Source organism: Leptopilina heterotoma, unplaced genomic scaffold (assembly GCF_015476425.1).
Source record: "Leptopilina heterotoma isolate Lh14 unplaced genomic scaffold, ASM1547642v1 Lhet_163, whole genome shotgun sequence".
In the NCBI taxonomy this organism is placed as follows: Eukaryota; Metazoa; Arthropoda; class Insecta; order Hymenoptera; family Figitidae; genus Leptopilina; species Leptopilina heterotoma.
Window position 1 is genome coordinate 59765 of NW_025110879.1, and position 16394 is coordinate 76158.

The following is a 16394-nucleotide window of genomic DNA, read 5'->3' on the forward strand; positions in this document are numbered from 1 at the left end:
TTCGTTTCTTTTTTGCAACTCTCCCACAAAAAGTTAGTGTTTGATTTAATAGAAAAAAAAATATATTAAAAGTAAACTTACCGTTATTACAGTTTCATAGCTTTTTGAAACTCAATTTTGTCCTTTATATTGGCTTCAGTTGTACAGGGGGATAGTTGAGAATTTCAAAGGAGTTCTCAGGTTTTCGGTTGTAATATCCGTCTACCAAAAATTCGATAGTTTTGAAATAGGAACTTTTTTAGGCGCTTTTTCCTCTCTCTCTTTTTTCCAATTTCACTCTCTTTCTGATATATTGGAAATTCTATTGCACAAAGAAAAAAGAAATTTTATTAGAAGGTTCTCTTATTTACTTCGGGAAATTTTTTTCTGTTTGCGAAAAAAAATTTTGTTTTTTGCAGCGCTTAGAACAAAGTGGAATTTGTTGAAAAAAAAGGTGACGAGAATTTAAAAGTAGCTTTGGTGGAAAAAGTTTGGAGGTTTGTTTTTATTTAATTAAGTAGTAAATTAAATAGTCGTTTATTAATTTACTTTGCGTTTTGTATTGTATTTATTTCATTAATTTTATTTATTTTTCACTTATTTAAGGGTATGTGGAATCAGCCAACTTCAATTAATACATGTATTAATATTCCCACCGGTTTTCTAAAAAAATATTTTATAAATCTTGACAAAATATAAGAAAAATAATATTTTATTTATTGAGGCATGGATCTCTAGTCCAATTAATACAAAAATTTGCTTTTAAATATTATTTTCCATTTAATAAAAAGTTTAATATTTTTTGAGAAAAAAAGACAATCAAATACAAATTAATATTGAAAAAAATGAATAAATTTATATTTTTCTATTCAAACTTTCATTTTTTTTGACAATTTTCGAGAAAAAAAGACAATCGAATACAAATTGCCATTAAAAAAAATGAATGTTAACATAGAAAAATATAAATTTATTCATTTTTTTCAATATTAATTTGTATTTGATTGTCTTTTTTCTCAAAAAATATCAAACTTTTTATTAAATGAAAAATAATATTTAAAAGCAAATTTTTGTATTAATTGGACTAGAGATCCATGCCTCAATAAATAGAATATTATTTTTCTTATATTTTGTCAAGATTTATTAAATATTTTTTTAGAAAACCGGTGGGAATATTAATACATGTATTAATTGAAGTTGGCTGATTCCACATACCCTTAATTTGGAAAAAATTAGTAATATTTTGTTTTTCGACTACCGATAAACTTTTCTATGTCATTTATTAAATATTTTTTTACTACCTGTCTTTGTTATACTTATTACAATGAATAAAGGATTAAATATTTTATTAGCAAAATAAGAACACGAAGATACTTTTTTTATTTTTATTAATATTTAATATTTGTTTTTTTTTGTAATAATTTTCTAATTACATAATTTCTAATACTTCTTTTGTATAATATTTACAATTTTTGCTTATTGCTTATTGTTTCTAAAATTAAAATAAGTAAAGTAAGTAATTTTTCCTAAAAGAAAAATTGTAATCTCTTTACGAAACAAGTACGTTACAATTTTGAGAAAAATTCAGGTCCTCTCTTTAATACTCATTTTTTGGGGTCTTTACCCATACTTTTCTCGAAAACCTGACGTGCTAGAAGATTTTGAAACCCCGGATCGTGTTCAACGGGGAAAAATACATTGAAAACGACTCAAATGTCAAAAATTACGAAAAAAATTTTTTTTTTATCTTTACCCCCACTTTTCTCAAAAAAATTATTTTTTTTAGTCTTGCGCCAATGGGTCTTAAAGTGTATGTTTTATGCTTTAATTGAAGACTTTTTGGAAGTCTCTGGTTTAAGTTGAAGAGGGAAAATATTTCAAAACAAAAACCTTCAAAAACAAGTCCAAAAAAAAGAATTTTGAAAATAGTGGGGGTAAAGACGCAAAAAAATTTCTATTTCCTTATTTTTGACATTAGAGTCGTTTTCAATGTATTTTTGCCCGTTGAACACGATTCTAGGCCTTAAAATTGACGGAAACGTGAGAATTTTGAGAAAAGTGGGTAAAGACAGAAAAAATTTGTTTTAAACAGTCGTTAACCCCACTTTCTCTCTCTCTCTCTCTCTCTCTCTCTCTCTCTCTCTCTCTCTCTCTCTCTCTCTCTCTCTCTCTCTCTCTCTCTCTCTCTCTCTCTCTCTCTCTCTCTCTCTCTCTCTCTCTCTCTCTCTCTCTCTCTCTTTTTCCACCAAAAATTCTTCAAAAACCAAGTTTTTTTTCTGGAACCGGATACGAATAACCGGAAATTGGCGAATTTCGCTCCAGCAATGATCCAAATGAGGTCTTTGACCCAGATTTTAATGTAGATCCGGAATCAATTGCTGAATAGGATTCAGACTCGAAACCGGAAATAGTTCCAGTTCCGTGACTCGAATAGGAATTCGAACCGGTTCCGGAAGCACTCACAGACGACAAAAATCCGGAGTGAAAATTATTTCCACTGTCTGAATTGAAGTGAGAAGTGGCACTAAAATCGGAACTTGTTCCCGAATTAACGTAAGAAGCTAAATCGGAATCAAAATCAGATCCATAAGTGGATCGAATTCCGGATTTGAGTTCAGTAGTAGTTCCGGTAGCAATTTCCGATCCGGAAGTAGAATATGAATTTGAATAGGAATTCTCGGGAGCGAATGAGAGAGGACTGAGGGGAAGTGGTAGGGAATTAGAGGCGGAAATTGGAATAACGTTTTGCGGAACTGGTACGGGAATTGTTCGGGTAATCGGGTAATCCACTGGAACCGGATGTGATACAATTATCGGATACGGACGTTCAATTTTGATGGCATATGGTTGTGGAATTGGCACTGTACGAGTCACTTGCACTGGTAAAATATGCGGAACCGGTACTGGAATTCGTATTTCTCGGTTGACAGTAATGCCCGTGATGCGCTCATTTTTTCCCAAGGCGTAATTCGATAGTCCTAAATTATTGGAAGTGGAAAAATCGTTTCTTGACTTGACGAAAGAAAAGGCTGGAGCGTAATTTAGAGGAAATGTAGAGCCAGTTGCATAGGAACCAAGACCAAGACCTCTAGCGTAGCCGGAAGTTCGGGAATATGAAGAATGTCCCGGAAATCCCAATTTTGACGCGTCAAATCCTCTTTTTTCCAGTTTCCTCGAATTCGACGCGCAGGCGCTTATCAGCAGACAAATCTGGAAAAAATTAAACAATTAAAAATTTTATTATTATTTATTTACTACTTTTTAAATATTGCTTTGTTATTTAATTTTAATTGTTATTATTGTATCTTTAATTATTTATTATTTTCTCAATATTACCTACTTTATTTAAATATTATGTTTTCTTTATTATTAATTTAAGAGAGAAAAATTATCATAGGGCCAGAGGAATCGAACGTACGATTCTAGGCTTACAAGTTCAAAAACTTAACCACCTTACCACCGGACATTCGATTATTATTAGTTTACTATTTATTAATTTTTACTATTGCTTTTTTATTTACTTATTTATTATTTTCTTATTATTACCTTATTTACTATGATTTATTCTCTTATTATTTCTTTATTACTTAAATAGTTCTTTATTATTACTTTATTATTTATTTAGTTTTTTTTATTATTTCGTTATTAATTATTTACTCTTTACCTCTGTTTTTTTATTACTTCTTTACTATTTAATTATTAAGTTTAGAATGTTATTTTATTATCACTTTATATTATTTATTTAACAGAAAAAAATTCTCATTGGGACGGGGAATCGAACGCATGACTCTAGGCTTACAAGTCAAATACCTTAACCACCTTACCACAGGACATTTGATTATTATTAGTTTGTTATTTACTTATTTTTATTATTGCTTCTTTATTTTTTTACTATTTTCTTATTATTACTTTATTTATTATTGTTTATTTCCTTATTATTTTTTTATTATTTATTTAGCTCTTTATTATGTATTTAGTTTTTCATTGTTTACTTTTTACCTTTTCTTTTTACTATTTATTTTCATTTTAATTATTAAGTTTCGAATGTTTTTTTATTATCACTTTATATTATTTATTTAAGAGAAAAAAATTCGCATAGGGCCAGGGGAATCGAACGCACGACTGTAGGTTTACAAGTTCAATACCCTAACCACCTAACCACTGCACACTTGACACTTTATTGTTTATTTGTTCTTTATTTTTTATTGATAAATTTGTATTTTTGTATTTGTATTCTAGCGAGTGAATCGGTATAAAAATCGAACAAATAACTAAAACATAGCAGAAAAAAATCGGAAAACGAAAAATTGTTAGAATAATTAATATGTATTGTTTGTTGGAGTTTTTTTGTTGGAATTTAATTTTTTGTTTAAAATTCGATAAAAAAGAAATTGAAAACAAAATTAGAAAAGGAAAAAATGAAATTAAAAATGAAATTAAAAAAGAATTAAATTAAAATTAAAACTTTTTATAAATTGAAATGTAATTAAAAAAATGTTATTAAAATGAAAATGAAAAAACGAAAAAAACCTCAGGGAGGAAAATAGTTTTCTAAAAATTTCAAATTTATTTTGTGTGATTTTTCAATTATTAAATCACGTTGTCGTCGTCTTTTGTGATGTTTCAATTAAAAAATGAGTGACAAACGTTTAAATGAAATTACTCACTAGTGTGAAGGTCCTCATGTTTCCCAAAGGAATGTTAACTCACGTGTGCCATCATTTTTTGGTACCAATGGTGTTTTTATATATAACCATTCTCGACGCCATTGTGTGCGCAAATATTACTTTCACTGCAAGGCCAGAGTACACGCCCCAAAATGAATTTAATTTTTGTTTTGTTTTGTTTTGCGATTCACGACTGACGTAATATTTTTTTTTTTTTTTATTTTGCAAACTGACATCGCAGAAAGGAGTTCAATTTTGATTTTTAAAGAAATGCGGATTTGCGAAAATTAGTCACCGTCTGTCATTGATGGACGATGAAATGTTTTAATTCAAGAAGAGAAATAAAATAAAAAAAAGTGGGAATCAATACGCGGAAGAATTTCTGTATAAGGTCTCGAGAATAAAAAAAAACTTTCCCTGTTGTTAGTGTCGATTTAAATTTATATTTTATGTATTTTCTTTTTTTGATCGAGAGAAAAAATATTTCAATTATTTTTTTGTAATTGATATAAAGGTAGAAAAATTAACAAAAAAAGGAAATATTGTATTTTGAAATGAAAATAATTATATGTTTTATTTTATTAATTGTAATCATTAGTTTATTTTTCATTTGGGAATTATTATGAAATAAATAAATTAAATTAAGTAATAATTAATCAATTAAATAATCAAAGCATTATTGAAAAAAATTATTTTGAAAAAAGATAAAATTCATAATATTTTTAACAATAGATAGAATTTATTATAATTTTTAAAAGTAGATAAAATTTTTTAAAAATTACCTAAAATTAATTATTTTGTTAAAAACAGAATTGCTGAAGAATTAGTAAAGTTTTTTATGAAAAAAAAAATAAAATTCTGTCCTAGAAATTTGAACTATATATTTGCTTTTGAAGTTGTCTACAAATGAAGTTTACGAGAACAAGCCCCATGAGTAACTTTCTCGACTCGCTTTTAAATTACATCCACTTTAATTCATGATATGACGAGTGCTGCATTTGCATATGATCAACATAATGAGAAAAAAAGAACTCACCTCAAAATGCTCTCCCCTTTTATTATTACTGTTATTTAAAAAATTAAAAATTACTATTGATATTGTTTAACATTATTCCTCTGCTAGAATATTTCTACAAAAAAATGTATAATTTATATGTTTATTATTTTTAATAATATAACAATTATAATATTATTTATTATTATTTTTATTGCTGTTAGTTATTTTCCTATTAATAATTTATTTTTAAATAAAACAATTATTATTAATTCTGATTAATAATTATTGTAATAATAATAAATATTTATTTATTTGTTGATTTATAACAATATTAAGAAAATTCCTTTTATTTTTATTATTTCTCTCTCTCTCTATTTTTGTGCGGGGAATTTTCTTCTGCGAAATAGATTAAATGTTCCTTTGTTTTAGTTTTGAAATCTCTTCCCTTTTGGAAAATTTGAACTCCTTTTTGTGTGCATTAAATCTTGCTCTAAATTCAGATTGTAATAATAATAATAGTATTAATAATACACGATATCCTCTTTGTATAATTACTAAAATTCTGGACTCATTTAAATTTGGTTAAAACATTGTGTAAGCCATTTTGAGCTTGATATTTAGTTTCATAATAAAATTATAAAGTTACTTTCCGATTTGGAAGGGTGAAATTCTCATTTTACCGCCGTGATAACTTTTTTTTTGTTTCAAAAAGAAAAAGAAGAAGCAAAATTTGTATTTTAAAAATATCAACAATTATTTCTGTTGTTTAGTTTACAACATTTATTAATTGACAAGTTTTTATTTATTTTTATTATTTGTTTTTTTTATTTTATTTTTATTATTATTTTATTTCTATTTTTATGTATTTTACTTTTATTTTCATTTATATTTATATTTTTTTTATTTATTTTATTTATTTATTTTTATTATTAATTTCTGACATAAGGGGAAAAAAAGTTAATTATTATATTTTGTCTCTGCGCAAGTGTAAAAAAAGAATTATGACAGCACACAATTTTGTTATGACTGAATTTAATTATCCATCCTTTATTTTGATTAATTTTGAAAATTGCATAAGAAATGAAATAAATATTTACATAAATAAATCATTATTCATCCGGTTCTTTATTAATTTTTTTTTTCGCAAGATAAGGCCAAGTGGCACTTTACTTTCATTCAGATTAGAGACAGAATCCCGCGCAGCGCGAGATGTTGTTTCTTCTACTGTCTCTTATATGACATTCTGCGAAAATTTGCATTCACAGGTAGTCTTTTCGGTTGCTCATGAATAACAAAATTTCCAACCCATTTTCATTCTTTGTCCCGCTTCATATTAATAGAATAAAACAGGTTTTTATTTGGCGCAAATTTTGCACGTAAAAATGGAGCAAAAAAAAATCCCCTCCTGAAAAAATGAAAGAAAGAAAGAAAAGGAGGAAAAAAAGGAAAAAAAATGAAGAAAAGAAAGAAAGGAAGAAAATGAAAAAAAGTAAAGAATGAAAGAAAGAAAAATAAAGATTTCTTTATTAAAATATCTGATTTTTTTATATTGAAAAAAAGGAATAAAATAAAAAAATCGCACTTGACATTTATAGTGTATATTTGTGAAAATGCATAATATATACAGAAATCAATTTTATTGCACTTTCATAGCGGGGAAATGGTTTTCTTATATCGATTACATTATGCACTCAATAAAAGATATTACATTTTTTGTCTTCTTTTATTCTTTTTTCTTCTTTTTTTTTAATAAGATTGTGCAATCACATAAGAGATTCAGGTCCATTTCTATAATGTCGTTCAAAATAATACGATGGAATGATATTCTTATTCACGTAACGTAACTAAAAGAGAGAAAAAAAAATGAAGAGACAAAAAAAATTCCCCTACTTAAATATTTGAAAAACAGTTTTTAATCATTCGTAATGGATGAAGAAAGTGTCTTTTCGTACGTATGAATTTTACTTTTTCCATAATGTTCACTTTGACGTGATTCATATCACTTTGTACATGTTTTTCACATTATACTCTCTCTCCATCTCTTTTTCTCTCTCTCTTTCTGTCTCTCTCTATCTCTTTCTTTTTCTCTCTTTCTCTACACGTATTATAATAATTATAATAATAATTATTATTATTCTTTGACTGAAAATTTTAATCAAGTATTTTTTTTCTTCTTCCATTTTTTGCTTTCAACCTAATGGAAAAGTTTACGTAGTGTAATAAAAAAAAAAGTTTTAGAATAATAATAATTTTCAATTTTAGAGGGAAAATTGGCCATAAAACCGCGCAGTTAAAAGATGTTAATAAAAATTATCTCTTAATTTTATTTATCGTTACTTAACTTTTTTATATATTAAAAAATGTAAAAATATTCTTCTTCTAACAATATTATATGGCTAATAATATTTTTTTGAATACTTTCATCCATTAGGTTGAAGGCAAAAATATGGGAAAAATTACTAATAATAATAATAATAATAGTAATGATAATAATAGTAATGATAATAATAATAATTATAATAATAATAATCTTAATAATATAATAAATAAGTTATAGAATATAATATAAGTAAAATATTTTGACTCTATTTTTGGCAATTTTAATATTTTTCTACTGATGAAAATTAGTATAGAAATATTTGTGAAAAAGAATAGTAAATAATATTTTTTTTAACCTTTTTTCGATAATAATTCAAATAAAAAGTATTTTCTTTTCCTTTTGTTTCAGGTGAGTTAAACAATTATTGTTTCCTGTCGAGTTATTTTGTAAGTAATAATATCTATTGAAATGTATTTTTCTATTGAGAATAGAAATATAATTTTATATTATAAGTAAATTATAATTTTATCAAGGGAATCATTTTAAAATTCTAATTCGTTTAAAACCAGAAAAATAACAATTTTGAAATATTTTTATGAAATCGATAATTAATTAAATTGAAAGAAAATATCGAAAAAGATTCATTTTGCAAAATTTCGTTCACATTTCAGTGACTGAAAATAAAAAAAAATAAACATTATTACTACTAATATTACTATAACTAATATTAAGAAGTAGAAATAATATTTATAATAATATTAATAATTGTTAACTAAATAATTGTTATTATTAACAATTGTACAAATCGTATTTACTTCATATCAGTTTGAATACTTCTGAATAAAAATTTATTTTAACAATAATCAGTTGTAAAGTGCAAAAGAAACAAAAAAATATATTTAAGAAAGTAAAACTATAATTGTAAATTTAGAAAAAAACCTTTAAATTAGAAAAAAATTAATTAAAACACAAAAAAAATAAGAAAAAGAGTGTCTTTTTTACTCCACTCGCTACTGTATTTATTTCATATTAAAATTGAAATGAAAGTAAAAAAAAAAATGTTGATCTACACAGGAAAAAAAAAGTCTGACTCCGTTTACACCTTAAATTCAGCCCATGTATTTCACATAAGTCTGTCCTTGTTTAACGGGGCTGACTCCGTTTACACCTTAAATTCAGCCTCAAAAATAGGCTGAAAGTAAAACTTTTTTTTTAGTGTGTAATTAATTAAAATTCATGACTCGTGTTATACATAAAAGGTAGTATTTTGTAATTTTGTGGACACAATGAAATAATATTTCAAGGAAGTTGACCTTCCCCTCCCCTAAAATTACCTTTCATCAAAATTTTATACTTTTTTTTTATTTATTTTACATCTTTTTATCAGTTCTTTGCCCTCCTTCGCGATTTATTTTCGCGGATTTCGCCAAGAACGATACAATATTTCTCTCACTCTCTCCCTATATACATATAAACATTAGTCCATTGTGAGCCGAAGTGATACATTTGAGCCACACAATTGGCACTGCATTGAAGTCATTTATTTCATGAAATTGCTTTTTTGGCAATAATGTATTTCACATTTTCGAATCGTCAAAGTGAAAGGTGCAAATGTTACTTTTCAAACATATATATATATGAATGAAGCAGAGAAACAAATAAAAATTGACAACACAATAGGAAAAAAAAGAAATACTATAACATTGAAAATGAAAGAGAAAAAAAAATTAAAAGAGAGATGTGTAGAGCTTCCAGCATCCCAACATATGATGAGCAAGACAAATCGAAATGCAATTTCACTCACGTTTATTTCCGTTTTCGGGACAAATACAATCGCCCTGCCGATTTCATTATACAGTTTCCGTATTATTGATCTCAGTTTATTGCTCCTTTCAAATAGAAATGACAATTTAAATAAATTATTTTCCACCTCGAGTATTGTCTTTTTTTATTAAAAATATTCTTTACTAGTCGAAATGGAAACATTTATTTCTATTATTATTATCATTTCCACTAACACGGCTGTGTGATTAGTGATTACTTTACCACATTCTATAATTTATATTACTACAATAACATTTAATATTATTACAACAATTATTATAATAATAATTATTATATTAAAATTATTATTATTACTAGCAACAATTTGAGCTCGTCGCTAACTTCTTACTCACTTTTTTATAAAATTAGCAATTTTAAAAATAATAGAATTTTTAATTCAAATTTTTATTGAAAACTACTAAAAAAAATTATATTTTGAAGAAATTACAAATAATCGCAGAAATTCAATTAGTTTCAAAAGAAATAAAATTCAATTATGTTCAAATTTAAAGAAAAAATTCTCGTCGAAATCCCTATAACCTTTAAAAATAACAAAAGTCTTCTTCAAAGTTCAATTATTTTCAAAAATGTCAAAATTCTTGTTCTAATTTCAATTATTTTCAACAAAATTTTCTCAATTCAATGATTTTCAATATCTATTTTAATAAAATTTCCCAAAAAGAATTTAATTATTTTTAAAAATTTGTAATAAAATTGTACGCAAACGTTTAATTATTTTCATAAATAATAAAAATTTCACAGGAATTCAATTATTTACAAAGTTTTTACTAATTTCTTCGCAATAATTCAATTATTTTCATAAAAAATAATTAAAAATTCTATAAAATAATAATTTGAATTGAAATGAAGAAAATAATTTTGAAGAAGTTACAGTAACAATATTTTTATAATAAAAAATAATGATTTTATCACTCGGTCATCTTTTACCTAATTATTATAAAACATTAAGAAATTGATCACTCCGAGTCTTTAACTCGAAGTGATCAATTTCAAATACTTTTATAAGTTGTTTAATTTCAAAAAGGTTTGAATTTGAAATTTTTGAATGTCTTAATTCCTGTGTAAAAATAAGAATAATTAAATATTTATGTAAAAAAAATGTTATTGTTGTTTTTGAATAATTTTCCAATTAAAGAAATTCGTAAATAAATTTAACAGAACATTTTTTCGAGTAAAATTGTTTCCTTTATTTTCTAAAAATTTTAAAAGTTTCAATTTCATTTTCAATTAAAATTTGTAATTGACAAATAGAATTTATAAACATTTTCTTCCTTTATTTTTAAACAACTTTGAATTTTATTAAAGCAATTGTAATTAAGAAATAGAAATAATGCAAATTATTTCCTTATGGTTATGAAAATTGAGAATTTTCTACAAAAATATTAAGAAACGGGAATATGTAATGTCCCCCCCCAAAGAAAAGAATCAGTTTGTGAACAATATTGTTATTGAGAATTAAAAAATGAATCATAATTTTTTAACAAATTAACAATTTTCTATTTTTTATAAATAAAAAGCAGAAAATTTTGTTTAATTTAGATCAGTCAAACGAAATTTGTTATAAAAAAAACGTATAATAAACAAAATTTTTTTGTAAATAGTTTTCTAAAAATTTTTAATTTTCAAATATTATTTTATTATAAATCATAAAAAAATACCTGCATATTTTCGATTTGTCAAATAATATTTTTTAATGAAAAAGAAAAACAAAAGCATACACAAAAACTAACTTCAAAGTGTGGACTTACTATTATTATAAAAATAATAATGGTAATAATTATAAATAATTATAATTACACAGGAAAAAAAAAGTCTGACTCCGTTTACACCTTAAATTCAGCCCATGTATTTCACATAAGTCTGTCCTTGTTTAACGGGGCTGACTCCGTTTACACCTTAAATTCAGCCTCAAAAATAGGCTGAAAGTAAAACTTTTTTTTAGTGTGTATATAATATACATAATGATTGTAAATATTAAAATATATAATTGTAATTAACTAATTACTAATTTTCATAATATAAAGTAACTGATAGTTTAATATACAAAAAATTTAATTAATTTAAATTAACGCTCTTCAATTAGAAGTACTTTAAATTTATTTTGTTTAGAATTATTTTAAATTAACTTCAAATTGAATTTTTAAAATTTTACTTCAATCTGAATTAATTACTTTCACCTTAATTAACTAACTTGATTTTAATTGGAAATATAAATATTTCTATTGTACTCAAGAAACTAATTAGAATCGTGAACAATAACTATTATACAAAAAAAAATAAAGTATAATTTAAAAACATTTTTGTTTCTTTGTTCTAAAGTTAAAAATTTCACAATATTCTAAATTTAATTTTAGAAAAATTTCTATTTTTATTTAGCGGAGAAGAATTTTTATTTTTAATTTAATGAACTATTTTGGTTTCTCTTTGAAATAAAATGAATAAATTATTAATTTACAGTACCAATAAAAATATTAATAATAATATTTGTTCATATTATTATATTAATAATTCAATCAACATATTGTTATTAATTTATTTTTCATTTTCTTTGGAATAAAATAAATAAATTATTAATTCATATTACTAATGAAATTATTAATAATAATATTTATTCGTATATCTATTAATTTATTTTTTTATTTTATGTTAAATTTCAATTAAATTTAATTAGTTATTAAAATTGTCGGATTAAAATTAAATAATTCACTTCAGTTAATATAAATTTTAATAAATTTAACATATATCTAAACTTGAAGCGATAATATAGTTTAATACAGTTAAATTATATTTAAATAATAAGTTTTATGAAAATTAATCGTGTATTGTTGTGAGTAGAATCGGAGAGTAGAATGCTTGTTCATAAACCAAAATTAATGAATAAAGCATTTTGGAACTTTTAATGAGCAATCATTCTCCAAGTGGCTGCTTGTAAGACGAATATATATGTATTGCTGGAAACAAACTCGCGTAAATTAGTAACAAACAGTTTATATATATATATATATATGAATACACGTCATGATAGTAGTAACACGTATATTATATATATACGTACGGAACTATACTTGTAATCTCATCGTGAAGTCGCTCATTAACACCTTGAAACTAGTATACGCTAGTGGATAGTTCGAAAAACCAATTACCATGTTCATAACCCGTTTTATGACATTTATATTTACACTTTGCGATATTTTTATTGCATACGTTTTTTTTTACAGTTTTTTCTCCTCTCGTAACATTCAATAAGGGATGCTGTTTCATTTCAATTTTATGTTTTTAATGGGGATATTTTATATCTTCTTTTTTTCTTTTTTGATCAAATTTTTATCTCTGTCGAATCTCGTTTTTTTCTACTTTTTATTCTTAAATTTTCTATTTTTATTCTTTATTATTCTTTTTTCAGTTTTTTGTTCCAAAATATGTTTTTTTGTTCCAATTAATTTGTTAGGTATTTACTTTATTTAAGTATTTGATTTCAAAGCTCTTTTTCAGTTGCGAATAAATTTCACTTGTAACTATAAATTTTGTAATATTAATTAATGATTTGAAATATTTTTGTTTCGTTTTTTTTACTGTGAGTTTTATTTCCTTTAATTTTTTTTAATTGAATAAATTACACTTGCAATTCTAGAGTAGAGTAGAGTGACACTTTTTTACATTTTACGCCACAAAATGGAAATTTTTGATTTTTTTTTCAAAAATTGTACTGAAAGTTTAGTTAAAAAGCTTTGAAAAATCTTGTCAGGAATTTTTTGTAATCCATGAAAGAACTTTGTTTGTTTTAAATAATTCCACCTGTAACTTTGCTTTATAATAATATTATTTATAGTTTTTAACTATTTTAATTTCATTTATTTTAAAATTATTACGTTTTATATTTTTAATTTATTGTATTTTATTTTCATTAATTTATTTTGTCTTTTATTATTTTAATTTATTCGATTTTATTCTTTACAGTTCATTGTATTTTATTTTTATTGTATTTTTTTCAGTTTATTGTGTTTTATTTTTTTTTTTAACTTATTGCATTTTTTTGATTTACATACTTTTGAATTTATAATTTATCGTATATTCTAATTAATATTCATATTGTGTTTTTTAATTTATTCCATTTTATTTTTTTCTAAATTAGAATATGAATTTAATTTTTTTTATCTAAATTTCTTGGGAGTTTTATTTATTTATATTTTTTTCTTTTGCAGTTTAAAGGGATTTTTTAAAATAATTTTTTATTCAAACGGACGTTTAGTGTGCTTTTAATAATGCCACACGAGTTATTTGATTTTAGCTTTAATGCAATAACGTTTGCCTCATAGAAACGTATTTCACGAAAACGTGAGAGAAATACAAAAGTAAATACAATACAATTCACCGCGAAATTGGCAGTATAAAGATAGATCCATTATTTACAAATGCAAAGTAAGAATCTAGTTATTATTATTTTTACTTAACAATAAAGTCCAGTGGAAATTCATTCAAAAGGGGAATTCTATTATTAACGTATGTTTTCAAATCGTTCAAAATAAAATGAAAACAGGCAATTATTTTAAGTATTATTAAAATGTGTACTTAAATTAAAATTATTTTTTTATTTACGTTATTTAACTCTTTTTATTTAATTTAATTTTCTCCCCATTTTTTAATTTTTTAATTGAATTGAATTTTTTAAATTTTTCTATTGAATTGAATTTTTTTAATTATTTTTTTAAATTTAATTTTATTTAAATTATTAACTTTAACTGATCGAATCAAATTTTCTACTCTTAAAATCACTTTCTCAAGTTAGAAAATTTTTTATAAAATTTTTTTTCGTTTTTAAATAATTTATTTCATTTTTTTATTAGTTTATTATTTTATTAATTTACTATTTTACTGTTTTCTTGGTTTGCCGTAATATTATTGTCATCTTTTTTTAATCAATCAAATTTGTAATTCAAGCTTTTGTTCAAAACACTAAAAAAATCCAATTTTGGAAAAATTACAAATAATTGCAGAAATTCAATTATTTTCAAGAGTGATAAAATTCTTCTCATCACTCGGTCATCTTTAATTATTATAAAACATGAAGAAATCGATCACTCCGAGTCTTCGACTCGGAGCAATCGCTATCTTCATATTTCATAAAAATATTCTTATAAGTTATTGATATATTTATTCAAAACGAAAAAAAATTTATTTATTCAAAAAGATTTGAATTTGAAATTTTTGAAATTCTTAATTCCTATGGAAAAATAATATTGATTAAATATTTATTTAAAAAAAAGTTATTGCTGTTTTCGAATAATTTCACAATTAAAGCAATTTGTAAATAAATGTAACAGAACATTTTTTTAAGTAAAATTTTTTTCTTTAATTTCTAAAAATTTAAAAAGTTTCAATTTCATTTTCAATTAAAATTTGTAATTGACAAATAGAATAGAATATGTAATGTTTCTTTTCCAAAAGAAAAGAATGAGTTTCTGAACAATATTGTTATTGAGAAATATAAATTATGCATAAAATGGGTATATTTTATATTTCTTAATTATAACTTTTTAACAATTAACAATTTTCTCATATTTTTTATAAATAAAAAGGAGAAAAATTTGCATAATTTAGATCAGTCAAACGAAATTTGTTATAGAAAAAAGCATATAATAAACAAAATTTATTTGTTAATCATAATTTTTATATATTTTCTAATTTCAAATATTGTTTTATTATAAATCATAAAAAAATACCTGCATTTTTCCTTTTTCTTATTCTATTAGTCAATTATTTTGTATTTTCTAATTTTATTTATAGTAAATTCTTTTACTAATTTCTTATTTTAATAGCCAATTATTTTATTATTTCAATATAATATTTTCTTATTTTATTAGTCAATCGTTTTATTAGTTTAATATTTTGCGATTTTCTTTTTTATTAGTTTATTAATTTTACAATTTTTTTTATTAGTTAATTATTTTACTATATTGACATATATTATTATTTAATTCAGTAGGTGTTTAACAAAAATTTTAGTAAATTGAAAAAATTCACTACCTAATAAAAATTTAAATGAATTAAAATAATTAATTAAATTAATTAAAAGCAAGTTTACGGAAAAAACTTAAATATAAACTAAATAAATCTATATTATGGAATTGAAAATATGAATCGGCTGTTTTAATAAAAATGATAATAATAATAATAATCTCCACTCATGATATAATTATATATATGTCTATATGACAAGAAGAATATCTCCTGAGCGCAATTATTGTTAGTCGAGAATTAATTAATCATTTCACCTCCACTTAACAATAGTATGTGCACTTCTCGTAATATTCCTCTTTTGCATTATAAAAAGCAATGTTGTCGATCATACTTGTCGACGACCCTTGTCGTCGTCAATGCACATATACGTTTCTCTCTTGTTTATAGAAGCGTTCCTATAACCACGGCTAATTTCCAGTACGTTAGCTCATCCTTTGTGTCAAACCCGCGCGTTTATAATATTAAACTGAAATTATGCCACACGCTTTGTTTGGCAAGAAATTCCGGAAGTTACAATTTTTATCATAAAAAAAGAAAGAAAGAAAACATTACAACCTATACTCCAAAGCGA

General features: G+C 23.6%; 1 protein-coding gene across 1 annotated transcript; it reads right to left on the bottom strand.

Moving 5' to 3' along the window:
- Positions 1 to 1410: 1410 nt before the first annotated feature.
- On the bottom strand, positions 1411 to 4704 carry LOC122499042. The gene is made up of 2 exons (XM_043607096.1): positions 4644 to 4704; positions 1411 to 3186 (listed from the first exon to the last, which is right to left on the bottom strand). The coding sequence occupies exons 1-2, from the start codon at positions 4659 to 4661 to the stop codon at positions 2233 to 2235; spliced, it is 972 nt and encodes a 323-aa protein (XP_043463031.1). The 5' UTR covers positions 4662 to 4704; the 3' UTR covers positions 1411 to 2232.
- Positions 4705 to 16394: the final 11690 nt, after the last annotated feature.